Genomic DNA, 23,592 nt, shown 5'->3' with positions numbered 1-23,592 from the left:
CACGTACCACATTCGTTGGAGAGCACCTGAATGCAAAACAAAACAAAAAGGCTGCTCTTCCTTATACCAGCCACGTCTTCTTGCATGTGCGTGTTAGTACTCCTCATCCTCCGCGTCGGAGAGCGACTTCAGTGCGCAGCGATAATGGTCCCAGTCCTCGCGTGACTCCGCCACCAGCGCCAGTGGCAGCCGCAGCGACATGATGGCGGCCAGCAGGTGCGCGTTGGGTTGGATGTTGTTGCCGCAGCTCAGCTTCCGCGCCAACCAACGGCAGAGCTCCTCGTAGGTGATGCAGCCACGACGGCTCTTGTTCACCATGCGGAACAGTCGCGGCGTGTGTCGCAGCACATCTGGCCGATCCACATGGAAGGCGTCGTAGCTCATCTTGGAGAAGGTATCATACGTAAGCGAGCCGTAGTGGTAGGAGAGGGATTCAAAGATCGATGAAATCAGCGGCACACTCTCCCGTGCGCACAGCAGAAACGGAAAGACGGTCGCCGGCACGCCAAAGACGGCCTCCAGCGCGTTCGAGCCCGTCGTGGTCAGCATGGCAGACGACAGCACGTTGCGGTTCTCAATCAGGAAATCTTTCAGGTGGTCCAGCTCGCGCAACAGCATTCGCTCGTCGTAGACCTCGCGCTCCATCACCGCGTCGTAGATGTGCGGGATCACGTTGATATCCCCGCTGCCGATGCCCACCACCGCCGCCGCCGTCGCGCCGTAGAAAACCTCCTCGTCCTCCTCCTGATCGTAGCTCTGCATCTCAAGCCACAAGTTTTCATCCACGCCGGCAAACGGGTCCACGCCGCCACTCCAGTCGTGGGGGGAATGCTGGGGGCTACTGCGGCGGCGGACACCACCACCATCACCACCAGCTCCGCCAGCTCCACCGTCGCTGCTTGATGAGCACCGATCGGGTGCGTCCTCGACCGCACTGTTGTTGGGGAAAAACGCGCTCGTGGAGGACGATTTGCGCCCGACGGGGGCAGCAACGCCGCCGCCTGCCGTTGCCTGCGCGGGTCGCACGGAGGCCTCAGCAGGCGAGCACTCCTGCTGCTGGAAGGCTTGCGTTTGTTGGTGCTGCATGGCTTCCCCGCTCTCCGAGAGTCCTGCGCCGTCCATCGTGTCCGTGTGGAACGTCGTGGGCAAGCCCGTGCGTCCATCAACGTCGTTGACGTGCGCTACATCATCGGCAAACGGCTCACTTCTTTGCACCAAGCGCACGCTATTTGACGGGCTTGCAGTGGTTTTCGCGAAGGGGTGGGCGGCACCGGCCTTCGTGTCGGACCCCGACCGGCGTTGCCGCGCCTGCCTCCGTTGCTCCTCTTCTTCTTCCTGTTGCTGCTGCTGCTGCCGCCGCTCCACCTTCTGCTGACGCCGGCGCCGATCCTGCCGACGTCGTGTCGCGGTGTAGAGCAGCCCCTCCAGCTCCTGCACCTCCGTCTCGTTGATGGGCAGCCCGAGCGCCCGCCGTCCCCACACCGTCTGCGGCACGTACTCCAAGCCCAGCTCTGAGGCAAGGTCCTCGGTGAAGTCACGGAGACTGTGGTTGTGGTAGTACAGCACCGCGTGCGCCACGACCTCGTCCAAGACACGCACCGCCGGGTAATACGGATCACTCCCGGCCGCCACCAAGTCCATCAAGAACACTTCCCCCGCAAAGCGGCGAGAGTAGCGTGTCGCCATCCAAACCTGCAGGGGCGACAGTCCGTAGTGGCCGTTGTGCAGGTCCATGTGGGAGGCGACTCGCCACTCGCGGCCAAAGGTTACAACGCGCTCGCCGGGGAAGCGCTTCGCCAGCCGCTCCGGCACACTCTGCTCCTGCGCTCCGCCAGATGGGCTGGGCGTCGCAGAGGGCGTAGAGCAGTCCGGCATGCTGCTCAGCACGCCGCAGAAGGCAGCGCCGTCGATGTCGTCCACGTTGCTGATGCTGCTGCGCGGCCCTCCATCGTGCACCGCCGCCGTCAGCCCCACCTTCCATCCAACCCACCGCACCAGCGAACAGACGTACTCGACCACGCGGTGCTTGAAGGAGTAGACGAGGGGGGAGCGGTGCGGCGAGCCGAGGGAGCCGGTGAACGAGGCAGTCGTCGCGAAACCGCCGAGCGGAGGAAGCGACTGCCGAGCCGCGGCGGCTGCTGTGGCGGCGGAGGCGGCGGTACTGCCGGGTGGGCCGGCAGAACAGGCCGGCGAGTGCGGCGGCCCTGAGCCGGCGGGCTCGCGTGGCTCGAAGACGGCGTCGTGGTAGGCGCGGTGTAGGTGTTCAAAGATGGAGTAGAAATTCTCGTTGCGGGTGCGCTGTGCGTCTATCTGCTCTGCTTCCAAGGCGTCCATCGAGTCCTCTGGAAACGGCACGTCGCCGTAGTCCAGGTACGAGCAGCCTTCATCTTCGTGGCTCGCACCAGCGCCACCGTTTTTGCCGTCATTGTAGCTGCTTTCGGGAACCTTCTTTGCTGCACTGCCATTCGCGCTTGTGGTCTGGGTACAAGACGCGCTTCCCCCCGAAGCGCCACCAGCACCAGCGGAGCGCGGCGGCAGGAGTGTGGGTGGGGAGTCTCCAACCCCAATCAACGTCAGTGGAACCCGCGAAGCGGGCGGCGAAGAACTGTCACTGCTGCCGATGGTGCTTCCGTCCGCCAGCGCAGTACTGGTGCTGAGACACGGAGGAGACGACGCATATCCGCTGCCATTGAGCGCGGTCTCGCTGATGGCTGTGTTGACGGTCGCTGTTGTATCGCTACCGTTCATTGCGCTGTGATTGTCGTGGTGGTGGCAGTTGTCCCCTGGTGTTTCGGTGCCCACAGTCAGCCCGGCAGAGTTCGCACCGACGCCGCCGCCTCCCCCTCCAAGCGGTCCGTCCCAGCCCATCCCCTCTTGCCCTGCTGGTACCGCCCACTGCTGCTGCCCGAGGAGCTCCAAAATATCCTCATCGCTCGGGGCCTGAATGGAAGCGTTGTACAGCAGTGCGGTGGCATCGCCGTACGTGTAATAGAAGGAAATCCCGCTGCGCATTGGACCGCCGGCAACCCCGAGCAGGTCGGACAGCAGCTTGTTGTACTGCTTCAGTCGATTCATGTGCGTGTCCTGCATCACGGCGGGTGTGATCGTACCGGACGTCACGCCGCCTGCAACCGCCACATCGACGGGAGAGTCTATCAAACGAGGACTGCCGCCACCTGCGCCTGCCCACCCTCCCCCTCCGTGGTGATGTTGGTGGTGGTGGTGGTGACCGCCGTACACGCTGCCAGGGACGGACGACGCGCTGGCGTAGATCGCCGTTATGCCGGTCATGTTCGCCAAGCCACCGCCGCTGGGCATGTGGGCCGCGTTCGCGCCAAAAAAATTGGACGTACAGGCACCCGCTGCCGCTGCTGCGGTCGATGGCCCTCCACCACCGACACTGGCCGTAGTCTGCACCGCATCCTCCGGGTACTGATAGAGAGGGTAGTGCGCGGTGCCGTACATGCTGCTGACGGAGTCGGCGGAGTAGTTATAGGGCAGCAGTCCAGAGCCGGTGCGGCGTGGCATGTTACCGCTCGTATTGTTATGGTTGCTGCTCCCACCACCGGCGACCCCGTTGCGTTGGAATGCCAGATTCTGCATCATCGCGGAGTGCGAAGGGGGGGAGTTGTGCGTGTGCGTGGCCGATGTTGATTTCGGAGAGTTCGACGACTGCCGTAGTCGACTGCCGCTGTTGCCCCATGACGCGCGGGCCGTCCGACAACCACCGTCGTTGCTGTCGACGGCGATGCCGGTAGTGGGAATGCTATTCGCGACCGCACTGCCGCTGCGGGTGCCGGCTTCGACCGCACCGCTCGTGGGGCCATACGATGCCACCGCCATGGAACTCGTTGCGTGGCTGCCAGCAGCAGCAGCAACGGCAGCAGGAGGTGGCCGGCGCAGGTGTACCGGCAACGAGTAGTAGGGCGAGACGGCACCACCACCACTACCGCTAGACGTGAGACCCGCTACCGTCGCCGCCTGCGCTTGTTGTCGCAGCAGCACCGCCTGCGGAGTCGCGATGGAGTGTCCGTAGTAAGCGTCGAAGGTGCCGTACATGCTGTTGTTCGGAACGGCGGGAAGGGTGGACGTGGTGGAGCTCGCCGGCAGGCCCTCGCACGGCAGCGGCGAGTTCGTCGAGCTGTTCTGCGAGGGCGGAAAGCGGCCGATATACGCGCCGCTGTCGATGCCTGTCGGCACAAGCAACGAGGTTCGCGCTGAAGACGACGCAGGGAGTTCACTGAGTAGGGTGTGCGGTGAGTTGGACGTGGGGGGTAGGGCGCTATGCGGGCGTGTGAAGGACAGAACGGGCGGCGGCACACCCAGCTCCGAGTTGCCGCCATGCGTGGCAGCATCCATGTTCGCGACGATGTCGTGCGCTTTCACGGTGAATCGATGCGCTGCACGGGTGGCGTGTGTCGTGGACGTTGTCGTGCTGGTGGTGATAATCGCCGGTGCGCTGGCCGGTGCGGAAGAGTAGCCGTAGTAACTGTCGCCGAGTGTTGCGGTACGAGCCTGAGACGGCAGCACCTGCGGCGGCAGCGGCGGTGGGGGAGGATGCAGGAAAGAACCTGAGCCACTCACATTGAGGGGTGCCGCCGGTGGGCTCCTGCAGTTGCCCCCTACGCCCACGGCGCCGTCCGCACAGCCCGGCCGCCAAGCAGGATGACGGCTCACCACAGTTCCTGCCTTGTTGGCAGCCCCCAGCGATGGAAATAGAAAGGGTTTGTGTGTCTCTGTACCGCCGTCGAGCGCGCTGAGCTCGATCGAGCTGCTGGTGGCGTGATGCAGCGGCGCAGAAAGACTGCCGCCACCTCCCTCCGTCGGGTGTGGGGCACCAGCGCCACCTCCCGTAGAGACCAGCGGTGGTTGCGGCAGCGTCACGCTCGTGTTCGCATTCGTTGCTGTGTGCACCGCCGTCCAATAGGGATTACGGCTGCCGCTGAGAGACGGCGGCGGGCTCGTGCGATCACTAACCGCGCCACCATCAATAACAGCACCGCCACCACCTCCGTTCGCGGTGTTCTGGTTGCTGCTGACATGCACGGGGCTGTTGATGGGTGACGGGGAAGGTTGCGGCGGCCAGCTGAGGGGCGACGGCACCGGTGATGACCCAGACGAGTTGGACATCAACGCTGTGGAGGTCGCAAGCGGTGCGGAGGGAGGAGTCAGCAGCGCCGACGGCGTGTTCCACCGCGGGCCACGCAGGCTCTTCTCCCCGCTTGTTTTGATCGATGACTGGCCGATCATGGTCACGGTGGCGCGTCCGCTGAAGGCCTCGGGGTTGTTGCCGGAGCTTACCCTGCTGATGCTGCTGCCGGTTCCTGTCGCCGTGTCGGTGGTCGTCGTCGTGCCGGTTGTGTGCACCGCCACCGTCAGCGACGGCTCCTGCGGCGTCTCACGCGATGTGCTGCTCCGGCTGCTCCCACCAAAGAAGTGCGCTTCGTGCTCGGTGGGATTCGTTGAGGTCTTCTCAGACACCACGCGATACTGCGGAAGGCTCGTCTCTTGGTGCGGCTGCGGAGACGCGGAAGGAGATGGATGATTCCGCTGCTGTGGATGCCCCAGCAGCATCCTTTTCGCCGCACGTCCTTCACGGGCGTTTGCGGCCCTTTCCGTCTCCGTCGTGGCTGCCGCATCGTTGTCCTCCACCGTCCACGATGTGGCGTACCCACCTCCAGCCTCCAACGAACTCGGCGCAGCCAACGGGGTAAGCGATGACGCGTTACCGTAGACGTCCCCCGCAACAGGCTGGCCGTGACGGTATTGCTGCTGCACCACCTCCGATGGCACTTCCGATGTCAAGTGGTCGGGGATACTGGCGGACACCGCCCCGTTCATTTCGGTCTTCCCCGTGCTGTTCGGCGAGTGCGCCTCCTTCACTGTTGACTTCATCACCATCGACGCCACACGTGACACGATCGTGGCGGGGTTCATCGAGCTGGTGAGTCGCGTCTTCAGGCTTTGCCGTCTTCTATTTTCTGCCTGCTGCTGCAGCTGCGCCTCCTCGCGCGCGTGGCGCTCACATCGACGGCGATCGTGCCGTTCCTGCCGCCGCCTCGCTCGCCGGATCTCCGCAGCGATCTCACGCTGATTCTCCTGCTCGCGCTGAAGCAATATGAACTGCAACGTACGCTGCTGCGACAGCACCTCCTCTGCGAAGGTGCGACTGAGAGGGAAGCCGCGTGCGTGGGCAGCGGCGTAGCGGGGCACCGCGGGCGGCAGGATGCAGTGCACCCGCATGTCCGGCAGCGGCACGCTGCAGATGCGGAAGGCCTTCTCCTTCAGATCGCGAAGGAGCGTCTCGCGCATGCTTTCACGGCGGATTAGCACCTCCATCGCCCATGCCGGTAGGTGCAAAGGGCCGCCGTCGCGGTCGTCTTCGCGCTCTAGGTCCTGCGTGCTGGCGAGTGGGGCGGGGTGCGTGGACAGGGTCGACAGCCCGCCGTGCCGTGAGTTTGACGGTTGCACCGGCCGTTGCGCTGCGCTGCCGCAACCGCCGCTGCTATGGATGGTGTAGCTGCCAACCGGTGGGGGCAGCCGCGCACCAGCCGTGTCCGCGGGGCGCGGCACCGGACTGCTCGTCATGAAGGACGGTGTCGAAACGGTCGACAGAAGATGCCCGCTCGCCACGGTGCTGACCTCTGTCGGCGCCGCATCCGTTGGCGGCATCGCCTGCAGCATCTTCTTCGCCTCATCCTGCCATACCTGCACATGATCCTGCGCGTATTTTTCCGTCCGCTTGAGAGCCTCGAGGGAGCGGCTGCCTTGGTGGCAAATGCGGAGGCGATAGCGCAGCAAAACGGGCACCTCGAGTTCACACTGACGCAGCTCTAGCAGCATTTGCGCCTGCTCCTGTCGCTCGTCGAAGGTGCCATCAACATCATCGTCGTTGACGTCGCCGTCGTCATTTTCATCGTCTCCACTGTCGCGTTTACTTGGCTCGTTCTCCATTCCATCTCCTTCGTCATCGTAGGAGCCCCGCCTCCCTCTGCGGTGCGTACCCCGTCTCGTAGAGGATGGTTTTGCGGTACACGCACTGGCACTGTGGCGCGCCGTTCCGCCACTGCACTGTGTGGTGTTGACGCTGCGCTGCGCTGCAGAGCCGAGGGAGGCCGCTGCATCCGCCGCGCTTGGCCGCGCACCACCAACGCCGTCCTCCTCACCTAAGTCCGACAGCACACACGACGGCAGCGCGGTCGCGACGGTTGGCGCATCGGCCACCACCGTGCGCAGAACGTGGATGTACAGGAGCACCTCGCTGCGATTGACGAAGCGGCGCGCCGCGCTAAAGCGGCCGGTGTCGTAGGTGCGGCCAAACGCGGAAAGGGATTGCGGGGAGGTGGAATTATTGCCACCGCACCCGCCGGTACAGGCGCAGCCGCCATGCACGTTCACCACCGACGCGCCGCTGCTACCGATGGAGAGAGGGGCTCCCCTAGCGGAGTAGGGACCTGCGCCCTGTGCACTCTGCAGCGGCGACCGCACCATCTGCGGAGGCAGGGCAGGGAAGCTGTAGCTAGCGGAGAGGCGCACCACCACGTTGGGGGTCGATCCTGGAAAGGCGGGCTTGAAGGCTGGGGAGAGAGAGGTGGGGGAGAGCGAAACGGGCGAGGGGATCGTGCAGCCACCACCGCTACTGCCACCGTTGACACCAACTACACTTCCTGCTGCGGCGGCGGCAGCGGCGGTAGCGAAGGACGACCCCAACGGCATCGATGGCGGAGGCAGCGGAAGCAGAGGCAGCCCGTTGCCGTGAGCGTGGGTGGAGCTGCCGAAGGCCCCATTCAATCCGTCCGTGGACACGACTGTTGAGGGGTTGCCGGGGTGACTGAAGGTTGTGTTGGGTGTACTGTACGCGTGGTGCATCCCCGGCGACTTCGGCGCCCGCAGAAAGTGGCCGGGTGAGATCGGCGTGAGGCAAACGTTTTCCACGGAGTGCAGAACGTTGGCGCTGTTGGCGCTGTTGGCGTCGGTGCCAACGACGTGGCTGATGTTGCTGCTCCGCTGACCGGCGGCAAAAGCAGCTGACGAGGACGCCGCACGCGCGAAGGTCAAGGGCGAGCCTGGGCTGCTGTACGCACCGCCGCCGCTGCCACCGCCCGCGTTCGTGGAGGTGTTGTTCAAGTGCTCCCCCGCGCCGCTGCTGCTGCCGGCAAGGTCAGCCGAACCGCCGTACAGCTCCGCCGCCGCGCGACGCAGCGCGAAATCCTTTTCCTGCAGAATCGCAGCTCGAATGATGGAGGAGTAAAACATATGCGCGGGGTAGAGTTCAAAGGTGATGCGTAGGCCCGCTCTCTTGCCTGTCTGGGTGGCCTGCGGCGACGACGAGGAGCGCTGCGGCGGTGCACGCTCGGCGGGGGCGGCGGAAGCCGCTGCTGATGCGGAGGAAGGAGGTGGCGGCGGTGGGAGGGATGTGTGGAATAGGTTGGATGGACTGGCCGATTGCCGCTGCTGCTGCTGATGCTGCTGCTCTTCGGCAGCGTCGTGGCTCAACGGGTGACTCATCGACCGCCGCTTTTGGGGAGCACCGGTGTGCTGCTCGCCGCCGGGCTCTCTTCCTTGGCTTGAACTTGTGTTGCTGGCGCCGGTGGTGTCTGGTGGCGCTGAGAAAGGTCGACTGGCCGCTGCGTGCGCAGAGGTGTGCTGCACCGGCGGCACCGGCGGCAGCGGCTCCGTCTTCAGCTCCTCCAGCATCACAACATCCACCAGGCCTTCCTCGAAGGAGGTGCTGTCGAGGTGCAGCGCCGTCCACAGGCTGTCGGCGTCGTTCGACACGTCGTAGCCCAACGGAGCTCGAATAAGCACCACCGTGGGCACCCGACCCGGACACGGGACGAGCATCTCCACCGCCTTGCTAATCGCCTCCTCCATGCTGTTGGCTTCCAGCGACGCCTGCTGTGCTAACTCCGCTGCTTTTGCGGCTGCCTCCGAGGTGAGGGAGCCGCCCGCTGCGCCGATCCCCGCGTCCGACCCTGCACGCTTCGACAAGGGCACCGATGCATCCATCTCTTTGGCCGATCCGCACCCAGGCAGATGCTGCTGACGCAGTCCACGCTGCACCACCTGCGCCATCGCCGTCGCAAGCGCTGTGCCGTGCGTGGACACAAATTGGCAGATCCCTTGCAGGCTTTGACAGCAGCCGCATCGCACGGAAACACACGCCCGCTGCGCCGCACCCCACACCGTAGCAGCACGCGTGATCAGCGCCGTCCGTCCGTCATGCATGCGCCGTCGCACGTGTCGCCGTGTCCGCCGCAACCACCGGCGCAGACGATAGGCAGTGCGACGATGCGGTGCTGTCCCTTCGCCGGTGGAGTAGAAGGAGCTCGCCATCACCGCCATCGCTGCCGCCCCGGCCGCTGCGGCAGTGGCTGCAGCTGCCCCTGTGTGTGGGTGGGTCTCCGTCAAGTTGTGCATCAGCGAAGACATGCGGGACAGCGGCGCTGCGGTGTTCGTTGAAGGCGGTGGCAGCAGTGAAGAAGATGCGCCACCGTGACTGCCGCTTCGTTGAAGAGGAGGGTAGATGGGGATGAGCTGGGAGTAGGAGGGGGAGCCCGTGTGGCTGTGTCGCTGACTGGTACGCGAGGACCCGTGTTGATAGGTCCCGCTGCCGCCACCGCCGGTGCTGCTGCCGCTGTGTGGACGGCTCGTACTCGCAGTATGCAGGTGGTGATGGTGGTGGTGGGTGCCACCTTGTCCAGAGGAGCGGTGCCCCCGTGCGTGGTGGTGGTGGTTCTGGGATGAAGAGGCGCACGGCACCGCCCCGAAGCCCTGAGATGCGGTCGACATAGCAGTCATCATCAACGGCGGCGGTGGCGGTGGCGGCTGGCCCATCGTGGAAAGGGTTAAAGCCCCGCCAAGCAGATTCGCCGCGCCGGTGGTGGTAGAGGAGTTGTTGTTGCCACCACCACCGCCGCCGCCGAAGCTGCCCGCGTTGCTCATCCCCGAGTAGTTGCCCGCGTTGCTGTTACTACTATGAAATGCGTTGTTGCAGTTACTGATGTTGAGGCTGGCACCTTGCCGATCTGCCGTGAAGCACACCGACCCGCGCAGCTCCGCCAGGGCATCCGTCACGTCCATCTCCGTCGCAAAGAGCGGCGGTCCATAGAGTGCAGTGGAGATGGAGTAACCGTTGTAGGGCTCCTCGCCATCCCCGCCCGCACTCGACGGCGCGGCATTCGTCGCCGTCGTCGTCGCAGTCGTAACCGCGGCTGTCGTCAATACCCCCTCGGGATAGCTCTCTGTCGGCACGTACGTGCCAGACGGCGAGGGGGAGTGGAGGTGCTGGTGCGAGGACGTCGTCGTGCTGTCACAGATGTACGGCGGCTGCGGCGATGGATGCGGGTGAGAGGAGGAGGAGTGTCGATGAGTGGGATGCGTCAACGACGCCGCCCTTCCGCTGCTACCACCACCACCACCACCACCGGTGCTACCAGGAGGGTGGAGGGATCCACTTGCCAGGGTGGACGCCGCGTGCGAGTACGAGGCCAAAAAGTGACGCGGATGCGACGGTATGGAGTCGGCAGGGTGGGAAAGGTTGCTGAAGCTGAGCCGCGGCCCTGTTGGCTCCTCGTGATGTCCGCCGAGGTCCACCGAGCTCCATGCAAGTCGCTCCTGCGTTGCGGCAGACCCGGCGGAGGCGACGGAGGCCGCGTCGCCGCCGGTGCTCGCCGGCGACGAGGCCGTGGCGAGAAACGACGAGGTAGACGACGTCGTGTAGGAATCGCTGCTGCTGCTGGACAGCGACGTCGATCGTGTGTTGTAGGCATCACTGGAGAAGGACGACGACAACGTGGATCGGCTGCAGGAGCTGTGGGGACGCCGGTGCTGCTCCGTCTCGCGCAGTTCCCATGCCTCCGAGCCGCTGAAGGAGGAGATGAGAGATTGGGTGGCGACGAGGACACCCTCCACTGGTGAGGTCAGCATCGCTCGGGCATGCTTCACAAACGTCTTCGCGCTGTCCGCCGCAGCGTCCGTCGAGAGGCGGGAGGTGCACCGCTGCTGCTGCTGACGTCGCGCCTTCGCCTGCAAACGGCGGTGCTGCTCGGCAAAGCGGCCCTCGTAGTCGACTCCCTCGACCGTGCTTCGACCGCACACGCTCAGGTCAGAACCGCCGACGCTTCCCAGCGGGAGAGGTGGCGCGTCGTCGTCGTCAACCGCCTCGTCTGCTACGCCGTTGCCCATGTTGGGGTGCGCCAACGTCCTTGTTGTCTTGGGTGCCGGCCGCGCGGTGAGCCTGCGTGACGGCGGCGGCGGCGGCTGCGCCGATTCGTGAACCTGCTGGGAACGAAAGAGTAGCAGCCGTACTTTGCGACGCTCGTGACGACGACGGGCCTGCTGGCGTCTGATGCGGCGCATCGCCTCCTTCCGTGCAGCGGCTGCCACGGGGGTTGGGTCGCCAAATCGAAAGGGTCCATCGTGCAGCTCGCGCAGCAGGGCGACGGTGTTATCGGAGAAAGGGCACTGCACCACCGGGGAGGGGCCGGAGCGGTGCAGTCGACGTCGCAGGAGGACGCCGGCGTACACGACGCAGCCTGCCGCGCCGCCAAGTAGAAGACACGCTTTCAGACGCGTAAAAGAAGAATCGCTCAATCGCATCTTACCAACCATGTGAATGTTTGTCAATAACCCGTTTGAATCCGCTACGCCTCTGTCGCCGCTGCTGTTGCTGCTACTGTTGTTCTTTCTCTCCTTTCTTTCCTATTGAACTGCACTACTCGTGTGAGGACTGCAGCTACGATGAACGTGCTCTCTTCGGCCGTGCGCAGAGGTGGTACACAACGACAAGGCCAGAAGGTCTCGCAGTGGTGCACGGGGGCCGCGTAGAAGAACACAAGAAGAACAAAGAAGCTACTTGTGTGTGCGGGGAAGTGCTTCGTTCAGTCTTCCTTCTCCAAAGATATCTGCGTCAGATGGATTTATATAACTAGATGTGTGTGTGCAGAGGGAGGGAGAGAGACGCACGGCGGGTCCGCAGGAGAGCGCAAAAGACCGCACCGCAATCGGAGAGTTTTGCAGCTCGCCACAGCCCAATCGAGTTCGTTACAACAACAAGAAAAGAAAAGAAGAGTAACAGCACCAGAGGGAAAAACCAAGCAGAAGCGGAAAACTCAAAAGTTAATCCAGAAAACCAACGCTACCGGCTGAGATAGAAACCGGGGAAATCACCCTTTAAACACAAAAAAATCCACCAAATGAGAGAATTACTCGAAGACAATTACGTGGGGTTTGATTTAGGAAAATGAAGATGAAAATACTCAGCCGCCTCAAAAGCGTTACTGCTCGCCTTGTCGACGCGTCGTTACACCAATAATGGATCCTAAGAGCTATAAGAAGAAAAAAAACAGAAAGGAAAAGAAATCGTAGACGCCAATGTGTGAGAGAAATCGGCGTGAATTATATTCTTGTTTTGTTGTTGTTGTCGTTTTTTCCTGAATTCAAAAACGACTCGCTATCAGAAGACGAGAACACCAAGCAAGCGTGCAGGTATGTATTCCACACGATATCCTGTGAGGAGGAGAGACAGCAGCAGCACGGAAAAACAAACAGAAAGAAAAGTGATAAAGCAGCTGCGGTGATCGCAACAGTAATTTTTGTTTCTTCCTGTTCCCCTCGACCTTGGAGATAGTTTTCCTTTTCTTTTTAGTTCTTCTCTCTTCGTCCTTCCTTCGCTGTCTTGTCAGATTTAATGTACCCTTCCAGTTTAACGAAGACAAAGGAAAATGCTGTTTCAACGTGTTGACCACCCAGCTGATCTTCCCGAGGGAGAAAGAAGGAATGCAAGAGCGCAAAGTATCGGCTTCTTCGTCGCCTCTACGTCAACTCTGTTTTCACTGCTTGTTTGAGTTTTTCCTGAGGTGCAGCAATGCTTGCCGTACGCGTCGGAGGGGCGCGAGATGTTGAAGAGAACAAAAAAACAATGAAATGAAAGATGAGAGAGCGAACGCGTGACCGGAAGAGGGAGGGGGGTGTAGGGAGAGGCAAAGCAAAAACAGCCGGTGTGTGTGCGTGTGTGTGCGTGGAAACTAAACTGAACTAAAAAATACACACACGGACGAGAAAACTAAAGAATCGTGCAGCGGGAGGAGAGAGGAGGGGGGGGAAGAAGGCGGGGGCCACACGTTTTGCCGCCTACAAACAAAAACAGCAAGTTTTCTTTTTCTCTCTTTTGGCTTCTGGAGGCACGGCACGCATAACCGTTCGCTGCTCTCACGTTGAAGAAAGCCACGCAACACTAACGGCAGTACACTCACACACACACAGAGAGAGAGAGAGAAAGGAGGGGGAGGAGGTCAACAAAACTTTCTTTAGTGGGAATGTATGTGCTTGTTTTGCCGATGCGGCTGCTTAGGCTGACAGAGGGAAAGGGAACAGAAAGAAGGACAGAGAAAAACGGGAGAAGAGAAGATTGTTTCCAAGACAAGAAAAAAGATGGAGAGGGGTGCGAGAATGCGTTGCACGCGCCACGAGCGCCCCAGCAGGAGTCTGGCAGGAAAGAAACCTTCGTTGATGCGCGAGCCCGAAAACGCACTGCCAAACTCAAGCGGGGCAGTTGGACAAATTCTACTCCATCAAGAAGAAACCAACAAAACAGAGAAAACGAAGAATCCAAAGCAATGGGCATTTCTCCCTCCAACTTCAACTCGCTCTCTTTCTCCCTCTCTCTGTGTGTTTGAACGCATTCTTAATATAAATACGAGACGGTCGACGACGAAGCGCAGCGTGAACCGCGTAGGTCGCTCCTCTCACATCTGCGTTGAAATGTCTTCTTGTTTTCTTATATATATTTTTTTTATTATGATTTCTTAGGCGCAGCTTTCGAGGGGCTATCGCGCACTTAACGGTGTTCACTCGTGTTACAGTCTTCTTCTCTTCTTTGCAGACGTTCTTCTGCACCAGGAGTCCACATACGTACATCTATATAGATACATATCTAGATATGTATATCACCCATCATCAACGTCCTTCCCCGACAGCAGCCCTCTCAGCACCGGCAATTAGCCTATCTGCGTCGAGAGAGGGGTCGGACGCAGCGCTTCTACTCCGTCTTCGATGGCATCACCTGCCGCAGCAAACGGCTCACCAACGTGCCGGTCTCCCCAGCGACGCGAGAAACCACGCTGAACATTTGTGCGTCGCCGTAGTCGTCGTCCGCTGCCTCGCCGCCTTTTGCATCTTCCTTCGCTGCTGTGTCCGCCTTCGCCCGCTTGCTGGTCATCGACGCTGTTGCGTGCGCGCGCGGAGCGCCTGGGGCGGGAGGAGACGTCTCTCGAGCCCGCTTCTTGCTAGCGATGCTTGTCGCGGAGCTTTCTGACTTCGCAACCTCCGAAGCCTCCATAACAGCAGCAGCAGCAGCGCTCAGCTTCTTGTTGCGCTCCAGCGTGGCGAGCTCCTGCAGTTTCTTAATGTACTCCGTGATTCGTTCTATCTTCAGCACGAGCTGCGTGTCGGTGTTCGGTGGCGGCCCGGCCGGCGCATCGCTGCGGTGGCGCGTACCAGCGCCGGTGAGTCGAGGTGCCGCCGCAGCAGCAGTGCCACCGACAGCAATCTGACGATGTGTAATCTTATCCAAAGAGTAAAGGGAGAGCGCCAGGGTGAAGGCGGCAGAGAGGTACAACCGTGCCTGCTCATCCACGGAGTAGTAGGAAAGGATGGTGTCCTCATCGAGACGGCGCAGCGCAGGGAGGAGATCCACCCGCATCACGGCGATACGCCTGGCCATCTCCTGCAGTGTCGGCTCCACCTCGCTGTCCACGTCCATCTATCTCCTTTACTGCTTCTTCGATATGTGTTGCAAAGCCGCGGCAGCGACGAATTGATAGACCTGCTTCCCCAACAACAATGTTGTGTGGAAGGGGGAGTGAAAATGTATTTTGCCGGCGTGGGTTACTATAAAGAAAGAAAAAAAGGAATCTAGAGAAGATGAATGATGTGGATTGTTGACGTCAGCAACCAAAATTGCGCCGCAGTGACGGATCAGACCATGGTCAACGCTGCTACTGTTCTTTGACGTTTTGGGGATAGAACGAATGCGTGACCGCTGACGGCAAACCGCCAGTGTAAATATATGTATGTACGTAGCTTCTCTCGGCTCTGTTGGCCGTCATGCTCACCGCCCCAGCGGCAAGGGCGACAGGTTGACCGTGCTAAGGAAGACGAAGAGCAGCATCGCCTACGTCCCCCCCCCTCCTTCCTTCCTTCCTTCCTTCCTTCGCTCTTTCCCATGTGGCGGTCTTTTGCGTTTCGACTCGCTTGCGTGTGTCGTTTCATGCTTGCCGCCTTCGCTCCAGAGAAAAAAAACAAAAGCAATTCCAGATCGCGGCATCACCATTCGCCGCGAATAATAATAATAGTAGTAGTAGTAGTAGTAGTAGTAGTAGTAATAGAGCCTGCATCAGCATGGCAACGAGAACCAGGGCAACAGCAGAGCGTCACTTACAACTGTAAAGACGACAAACTCAGAATAGAAACAAATACGGCAGCGGGTGTGAAAGAAGGAAAGAGGAGGGAGAAACAGAACCCTCCAAAAAAAAACCGTTCGAATCATTCGATCATCTTCCTCCGCTTTCGCTCGTCCTTAAAGGACTTACTTAGTCGAGAACGACGGAGCTTTCGAAACCGAGCTGCCATCAGTAGCAGGTGCCTGCTGCTGCTGCTGCTGCTGCTGCGCACGGTAGTACTCCCACGCGTCCGGGTGCGCCAGCGCCTTCTTCTTCGCCTCCTCCTGGAACTGCTGCGCCCGAAGCGTGTTCGGTGACTCGGGAGCCGTCTGCGCGGTTTGGCCGCGTCCAAAAGTGAACGCAGAAAAGAAGCCGCGTCGCTTCGTGGCGGTGGTGGTGCTTGTGACTCCCACGCTGGCTGCGCTCGACTGCGACGCAGCCACTTCCTCTAGCGAGGTGAGCGACAGCTTAGACTGACGCGCATCCGATAGCGCCGTCGTCCCCGTTGTGTCCCTGCTCTTACTGGCTGCGTCTTCGTTAATGCAACGCGTGGGCGATAGAGGCGACGAGGACGCCCGCTCCTGCGCCTTCACCGCCGCGGCGTCGTCCCGCAAGGAACGCGCACTGTTATCCGCGCCAGCAGCGAAGTCAGGGAATGTGGAGGCGAAGGAGCGTGCTGAACGGCCGGTCCCCACGCCTGCGTTGTGCGCATCCACGGTGCCACCCGTGCGGAGGGTGGCAGCCTTCACCGCAGCGACGGCGTCTTCTGTCGAGTTTCGTACAGTCAGCCCTTGGCCTTGAATGTGCGCTGGATGACTCAGGTCGCTTGATGGATCAGACGTGCGTGCGCCGGCATTACCGGCGGTCACCTCCCTGCTGCTACTGCTACTGCTGCTGAAGGGCAGTAGGTGCTTGTCCGGAGAGGCGCTTGCGCGCGACTCGCTGCTCGCCTCCGCACGTCGCGCGGACTGCACTGCCGACTCAGCGCCGGCAGGAGCGCGCACACTGCGCGGTTCCGCCTTCGCCGCCACCTTCACCGATGGTGCGATCAAGTCCCTTGGGTCCATGCGCCAGTAGGCGAACGACGAGAAGTCCGGATCGACCGGTACCTCCTCCTACCTCGTAGTCCTCCACGCAGTCACCACCACCACCGCCACTATTACCACCACTGCCATCAAACCGCCCACGCTGTCCGTAGTTGTACGTGGGACCGTTCGACTGATGTCTGCTAGTGTTGTCGGCGCCGCCACTCGGTCCCCCACCACGTCCAGCCGCTAAAGAAGCCGCGTGTGACGGAGCTGCAGTGGTTGCGGAGGCGGCTGTGAATGATGGGGCATTCGGCAACGCAGTGCCAGCGAGGAGTCCTGAAGAAGAAGGCCCACCCGCTACCTCGGTCCCTTGCCCTGCTGGGGCAGCGGCAGCCGTCGTCTTCCCCATCGAAGTCGATGCCGGACCAGAGAAGCAGCTGTACTCGGTAGAGCCAACCTCCCATGACGCAGTCGGTTTCGCGCGCGACGCGGACAACGGTGGTGCTGCACCGCCTGCTGGGACGGCCGCTGCCTTTGTAGCGGAAGAGAGAGCGCCATACGTGGCGGACGACAACGACGAAGGGGTTGCCGGACCACGTTCCCCGGCGTGCGTGGCAGCGGTCCTCGTGTTGGAGGGCGCAACCGCAGCGGAGGTCCTCGCGGCCGCCCCTCCATCGCTGCTGCTGCCGCTGCTCTCGCCGTGCGCCGCGACAACGAACGAATCAACAAGGCTAAAGGCCACAGACGCGGGACGCACCGCGTTGTACGCCTCACCGCTGCCGTGACTGTGGTGATGGTGATGGTGCTGCTGCTCATGAGGTGGTGGTGGCCCGCCGGACGCCAACGTCGCGGACGCGGACCCCATCGAACACTCCAGCGACGCGCTGCCGTGCTCCTGCGGGTCTGAGGAGTAATCGCCGGAGGGCGCCTCAGAGCACGAGGAGGAGGAGGACGACGACGACGACGACGCAGATGAAGAGCGATGCAGCAAATCGCGGGCGTAGGCGTGTCGCTCCATTCCTCGCCGCGCGTCCTTGCCCGCTTCACCTTCGGCGGGAGCGTGGCCGTCGTCTTTGTGCTTGCTGGCGGGTTCGCTTAACTGCTGTGGGCGCCGCGGCAATGGCGGGGCGCGCAGCACCACCGGGTTGCGCCTCAGCGGAGGGAAGGTTACATCGACCAGGTGGCCCAAGTCGCGGTAGGTCTGCCTCACAAGGCACACGTGGAGGACACTGGACGGGTCAATGATGAAGATCTTGTGTGTCGGGATGCCGACGGCGTCGTAGCTGATCACGTCGTTGTAGCGATTGCCGAAGCCGGCGAAGAAGGGCTTCGTGTGGGGCGGAAAGGCAGCGCGCACGCTCGTCAGACACGCGATCTTGAAGACGTGTGACTGCTTCGACACCTCCTGCGTCAGCGCGGTGAAGAAGCGCTGGGGTGCCGTCAGCACCGGCCCCAGCGGCAGCCCCACGCCGTCCTGCTGCAAGGTGAAGAGGTACGCCTTGGTCTGATTGATCTGTGAGACGCTGCGCGCCGTCAGGTACACCATGCGGTAGCCGTTCCGCGCGATCTTCGAGTACAAGGTGCATATCCCGGGGTGGGTCCAGTCCCCGCCTTTGCCCAGCATCGCATAGAAGTGGCCCCACAAGTCGCTCTTCGTGATGGTGCCGTCCACGTCGCTCACGACCAGGCGATCTGTCCAGTTCCACAGGAAGATGTTGCACGCGATGGAGACGACTTCGCCCTTGTCTTTGCGGGCGAGGTAGCGCACCTTGTTGCACCCATCCCTCAGATGCAGCTTCCACAGGTCCGCCTCTACAGGAATGAGGGTGCGGGTAAAGTACGAACCACCACCACCACCTCCCTCCGCCGCATCAGCAGCAGCAACAGCAGCGGCGGCGACGACAGCCGATGACGGGTGGTGCACCACCCGTCCTTCAGCATCCAACACCTCCGTCACGTCGTCGACTGCGGTGTCGGCCTTGGCCCTCGTTGCGGGTGCTGTCGGAGCTGCTGAAAGCGCTGAGACGCCGCCGCCACCACCAGCCTTCCCCGGATTTAACGGCGAGTCGTGCTGTGCTGACGTAGAAATCGCATGTGCTGCTGGCGTTGATATCGCTGCTGCCGTTGCTGCAACGACAGCAGCGTCACCCGTCGTGCGCCCCGCCGGCGACGTCTTCGAGACATCACTGCCGGAGCCGCTCATCACAGCGTCCGTAATCGACACCCCGCTCGTCACGCTGCTCGAGAAGGACACGTTCTTCAGCAGCTCCTCCTCGCCGTACATCGCCGCGTACTCATCAGCGTCGATCGTCTCGAGGAAGTAATCGTCGGTGTCTTCGACTTTGTAGCTGTCGGTGCTGCCGGAAGCCGAACCCACGGAAGACACCTCGGCATCATCAACGGGCGCGGCGGCGGCTGACGGGCTCTTGTGATGTGGTGATGGAGAAGCGGCAGAAGCGGTGGGTGGTACCGGCACGGCCACTTCGCCGTCAATCCCAGCAGATGTTGCGGCTGTTGCAGTGGGTCCTGCCTCTGCCGGCACAGCAGCGGCAGCAGCGACAGCAGCCTTCTTCTCCTTGTCCTCCGATGAGCTCTCCGCGTTCCACGTCTGCGGGTTTCTTTCTGTGCCAACCTGTCCTTCATCTTTTCGATGAGTGGCCTCTTGGACATCTGCTGTCGCTGCCGCTGCTGCGCCCCCAGTCGTCGCATCCAGCTGCCCCTCCTCTTCCTCCGCCGACTGAAGAAAGAAAGAGTCCTCCTTCAAGAGCAGCTTAGAGAGACGCCGCCGCGACTTTTCCGCGGCGGCCATGACTTGCAAGGCCAGACGGGCCTCCTGCACATCTTCGGCCGAGTGGATGGCACGTGTCTCCACCACCAAGTCACCGTTGTCGCCTCTGTGCAGCAAAGGGAGACTACTCGTCGAGTCCAACGAGTTCGGCGAGGCGATTAGTTCGCTGGCGTCTGCCGGTGCCGGCCCAACCGGTGACGGGCCGTGGGATGTGGCTTTCATCGTATGCATCACCGCTGTCGTCGATAGTGCCGATGGTGGCACGGCTGAGAGGCGGGGAAGCTGCCCCGATTGTGGGTCAGTGACAGCGTTCTGATCGCCCTGGCGTGGCGATGTCTCGCTTGCCGACAGCTCCGGCGGGGACTCGGGGTGAATCGAGAAGTGCCGCAAGTCGGCCGCGTTGACCACCAGCGGCGGGTTTGCCTCGCCGCCGGGAAGGCCGCCGTTGTGGTGGTCATCGTTGCTGCGGCTGCTGTGCTGCCTCGGCATATCGCGGTTGGCGTGGACTTTTGCGGCAGCAACAGCAGCAGCGGCAGCGGCAGCCGCTGCTGCTGTTGCTGCCGTCGTCCGGCCCCTTTCCTCTGTCGCGTTCGTCGAGGCCCTGACGGAGTCGCGATGCGGATGCGCGTGGTGCCCGAAGGCGCCATACGTCGGCTGCAACCAGTACGTCTCCCCGCCCTTGCCGATCTTCATGACGGCCGATGTCAGTTCGCCGTTCACCTCCACCTGCACCACGCGGCCGGCGGTGCTCCACATCTGCCGCCGGCCAAAGCGCACGTTGAAGGGTGTGCTGTGCAAGGAGCCGTCCCGGTGGCGAATGACGATGACATCGTTGGCGCGACTGGATTGGTCAAGGTGGTTTAGGTTCAGCAGTCCGCCCAATGTAGAAATCATGGTGCTCTCCTTGCGAGAGGGGAGGAGGGGAGGAGGAGAGAAGGCACCTATCAGGAAGGCTAGACGCGGCGCAGGTGTGCAACGAGGTCAGATATGATAGCCCCCACCTACTTCCACAGAGAACAATACTAGTAGTAATAATAGTAGTAGTAATAATCAGTCGCGAAGGTAATTCAACGTGGTGTATGTGTGATGCTGATGCTACTTCGTGAAAGGGCCAGAAAGAAAAAGGAAAGAGAAAAAAGGCCTTGCAAATACAACGAGAAAGTTCGCTTTCAGTAAAAGGCAGAGAGACAGATAAAAATATTAAGTGGGCGCTGAGTGAGCTTACGTTTGCCTCCCCCGCCAAACTTGCAGGCGACGGTGTTCGTTCAAAAGAGACTTCGAAGAGAAAAAAAGAACCGCAAGAGAAAAAAAAAATATATATATATATAGGTAGAGCTAAGTCGTCAACGACAACGGCACAGGAGAACAGATAAGAAGACTGTTTCGTGAACAGTTCTTTGCAGCGGTTTTCTCGGGTGTCGGGGACCACTTGGTATCAGAGAGCAGCGTCAGCTCAAACCATTTATCCACCGGGGTATGAATAAATGAATGGGTCTTCTGCCTCCTTTCTTAAGCAAACGCCCTCTCGTAATCCCGCGAGCGGCGACGTGAAACGAGCCAGCTTGGATTAGTATGATGCGTCCTTCTGTGGTAGGAAGTGCGGGTCAACCTCTGCAATGTATGCGCAGCGTTGTCCGTGAACTCGGAAGGCCCAAGAAACCCAAGAGAAGGAGAACAAAGGAAAAGGGAGATGAACGAAGCGGCTCTGCTCGACCTGCGCACACGCGTTGAGGCTTCAAAGAAAGCACCCACACACACACACGCAATGCAACAAAAAGAAATGGACTGTGAGTAACACCTCTTCTTTCCCCCTCTCCCTGTGATGTTGGTGTCGTTGTAGATGCAGCGGAGCCGGGGCGCTGAAAGCGAAGTCCAAAGAGTAAGAATGGATGAATAGAAATGTATAGGAGTTCGTTTACAAAGCAAAATTGTGTAGAAAATCTATCTTCCGATTTGTTTACCGCAGAACCGCAGCGGGGTGGCCGATGGTACGCAACACAGGACGAAATGAAGTACATAAATATATAAGCATAGGAAGAGCCGGGGAGAAGAAAGAGGAGGAGAAGAGGCGAGGTGCGGCGGCTTTTTCAGGTTTTCGTTCACGGTGTCATGAAATCAAAAGAAAACGTGGACAAGCACGTGTTCAGCGCGCTCTGCGATTTTTGCAGGCGTGGAAAACACCCTGCTCCCCTCACGCAGCATCCACACCGCACGCAGCGGCGTGGTGGCGACATCAGCGACTCTGCGTTCGCTGAGATACGATTCTTCTTGCGGGTCGGTGCAAGCTTGTCTATACGCCTGCGGCGGCCATCTGGAGAGCACTGGAGAAGAAAGGTAGAAGAGAAGAATTAAAAAAGCGGTAGAACAGGGTACACGACAGAACACAAGCAGCCATTATGCACGTATATGAAGTGCACACGCACACAGCAAAGGTGGAGAAGAAAAGATCATTGTTAAGAAAACAAATGTGTGATTCTTGAAAGAAAGCCGCAAGAGAGAGAGAAAGCGGAAGACCGCCCAGTGGCAGGCATGGTCATCGCCTGCCGGCCAAACGCGCGGCCGGAGAACTCCCCGTCATCTTTCTCCGCCGACTCGGCTGCACCGGTATCCTCTTTCTTCTGATCAGCCCCCCTCTTTCTGTACTTCCCTTGCCCCTCTTCACTTCACAATCCGCAAAAGGACACCCAAGACGAGCAAAAGCACCAGCAGGCACGCCACATAAACGCAAATGGAGGAGTCGTTCATCTCCTGAATGGCTCGGCGCAGGCGGCGGTTCATATGCGCTATTTCCGCCTCGTTCTCGTCGATGCGCGTCGACGTGCCCTGCAGCAGGTGCTCCTGCACCGTCAGCTCATCCTGCATCCCACGTGCGCCGTCGAGCAAACGCGCGAGGCCACCACCTAGTCGGTCCAGCGCGGCATCCATGAGCTCATCATTCGCCTGCACCGACGCAAAGAACTCTTGAAACTCCGCATCCTCGCGTGCGTTGCGGAGCTGCAGCGCCTGCAGCGGTGGCGGCGCCAACGCCTCCCCGCCGTCGCCGTCACGATTGTCGTGGTTGCTGGGGTAGTTCCAATTACCCGTACTCGCGGGCGCTTCCCGATCGGCGCCGTGTCTCCCGGTCGCACCATTACCGCTGCCGTTGCCGCCTTCCACCTCCCTCTCTGTCGCCACCACGCCACTGGGAAGCGGATTGGCGCCACTGCCAAAGTACGACATGCTCCCCACCGATTGCCGCGGCTGGGCCGGCTGGTTCAGCTGCAGCGATGACGACGCGGCTGGGGTGGCCAATGATGACACAACGCTAATGCCGAACACGGCTCGGTACCACAACTTCGCCACCTCCACGTGCCGTTCCGCGCGCTGCCAGTCCAGAGCGTCGAGCGCGGCGGTAGAGGATGAAGGCACCGCCGCCTCCACGCTCGTGTCCGCCGCGCCCCCGCTCACGCTCGAAGACGACTTGGCGAGACGGGCGGCCTCGCGTTGAAGCTGTTGAAGCCGCTGGTGTGCGCGACGTGCGTGTTGCCGTGCGCGCAGCAGCTCCTGCTCCAGCAGCGCAGCCTCACCGGTGCGTCGTGCGGGAGGCTGCCGTCGAGGCCGTGACGGAGGATGGCTTCGGCCACCCAGCAACTGTGCCCGTTCATCGTCGACGTCGCTCGCACCGGCTGCCTCGCCTTCCGACTCTTCTCGCTCCTCGCGGGAGGTGGACGTCGGCAAAAGAGGGCCGTACCGACCGCCGGAGGTGCTTGTCGTGTCTCCGCTGAGCGTGTACTGGATTTCCTCTACGTCCCGGAGGGCGTCACGCAGCTCGGCGACGCACTCCAGACACACATACTCGGCTCGCTTGTACGGAGAAAGCTTGGCGAGTTGGTGTTCGCGGGTGGCTTCCTTCAAGCGGTGTCCTTCGAAGAGACTGTGTGCGTTGCTGCCGGGGGCATTGCCGCTCGTGCTGCTGAGAGACGCCTGCAACGTCTCCAGCGCACGCAGTGACCGCTTCATCGCTAAAGTGTTCGACGCGGCTCCGTTACGCTTTCTGCTGGTTTTTGTCTCACTGTTCAAGTTTTCCCACGTGAGCTGCACACGCGCGTCCACGTTGTGAAGAGGAGCGGAGAAGACATCAGAAGGAAGTGAGGTCAGAGAAGACGGGCGCACACAGCGGAGAAACTGCGAGAACACACACGCACACAGCGATAGACGCAAGCTCCGTATAATTCATCCCTTCACAAGTAGCGATTGAAAACACCCCCGACGAGAAGATGACGATGAAAAGCGTAAAGAGAAGGAGAAGGGACCTCACGCCGCGGCATCGTCCAGCCTCCATGCAAAGAGGCAC

The 23,592-nt window shown here is 61.1% G+C and overlaps 4 protein-coding genes across 4 annotated transcripts; all 4 read right to left on the bottom strand.

Annotated features, from left to right (window-relative positions):
• Positions 1–93: 93 nt before the first annotated feature.
• ABB37_01951 (hypothetical protein) lies at positions 94–13,357 on the bottom strand (the record flags this gene model as incomplete). Its single annotated transcript, XM_015798656.1, has 1 exon — positions 94–13,357. The coding sequence occupies exon 1, from the start codon at positions 11,611–11,613 to the stop codon at positions 94–96; it is 11,520 nt and encodes a 3,839-aa protein (XP_015662134.1). The 5' UTR covers positions 11,614–13,357.
• Positions 13,358–14,041: 684 nt separating this feature from the next.
• ABB37_01950 (hypothetical protein) lies at positions 14,042–14,894 on the bottom strand (the record flags this gene model as incomplete). The annotated part of the gene is made up of 1 exon (XM_015798655.1): positions 14,042–14,894. The coding sequence occupies exon 1, from the start codon at positions 14,762–14,764 to the stop codon at positions 14,042–14,044; it is 723 nt and encodes a 240-aa protein (XP_015662133.1). The 5' UTR covers positions 14,765–14,894.
• A 1,530-nt stretch (positions 14,895–16,424) lies between these two features.
• ABB37_01949 (putative Lipin) lies at positions 16,425–21,206 on the bottom strand (the record flags this gene model as incomplete). Its single annotated transcript, XM_015798654.1, has 1 exon — positions 16,425–21,206. Exon 1 carries the CDS (start codon positions 20,151–20,153, stop codon positions 16,425–16,427), a length of 3,729 nt encoding a protein of 1,242 aa, XP_015662132.1. The 5' UTR covers positions 20,154–21,206.
• Positions 21,207–21,917: 711 nt separating this feature from the next.
• ABB37_01948 (hypothetical protein) lies at positions 21,918–23,335 on the bottom strand (the record flags this gene model as incomplete). Its single annotated transcript, XM_015798653.1, has 1 exon — positions 21,918–23,335. The coding sequence occupies exon 1, from the start codon at positions 23,256–23,258 to the stop codon at positions 21,918–21,920; it is 1,341 nt and encodes a 446-aa protein (XP_015662131.1). The 5' UTR covers positions 23,259–23,335.
• Positions 23,336–23,592: the final 257 nt, after the last annotated feature.

This window comes from Leptomonas pyrrhocoris (assembly GCF_001293395.1).
Source record: "Leptomonas pyrrhocoris isolate H10 chromosome Unknown, whole genome shotgun sequence".
Classification (NCBI taxonomy): Eukaryota; Euglenozoa; class Kinetoplastea; order Trypanosomatida; family Trypanosomatidae; genus Leptomonas; species Leptomonas pyrrhocoris.
This window is presented reverse-complemented; position numbering and strand designations above follow the sequence as displayed.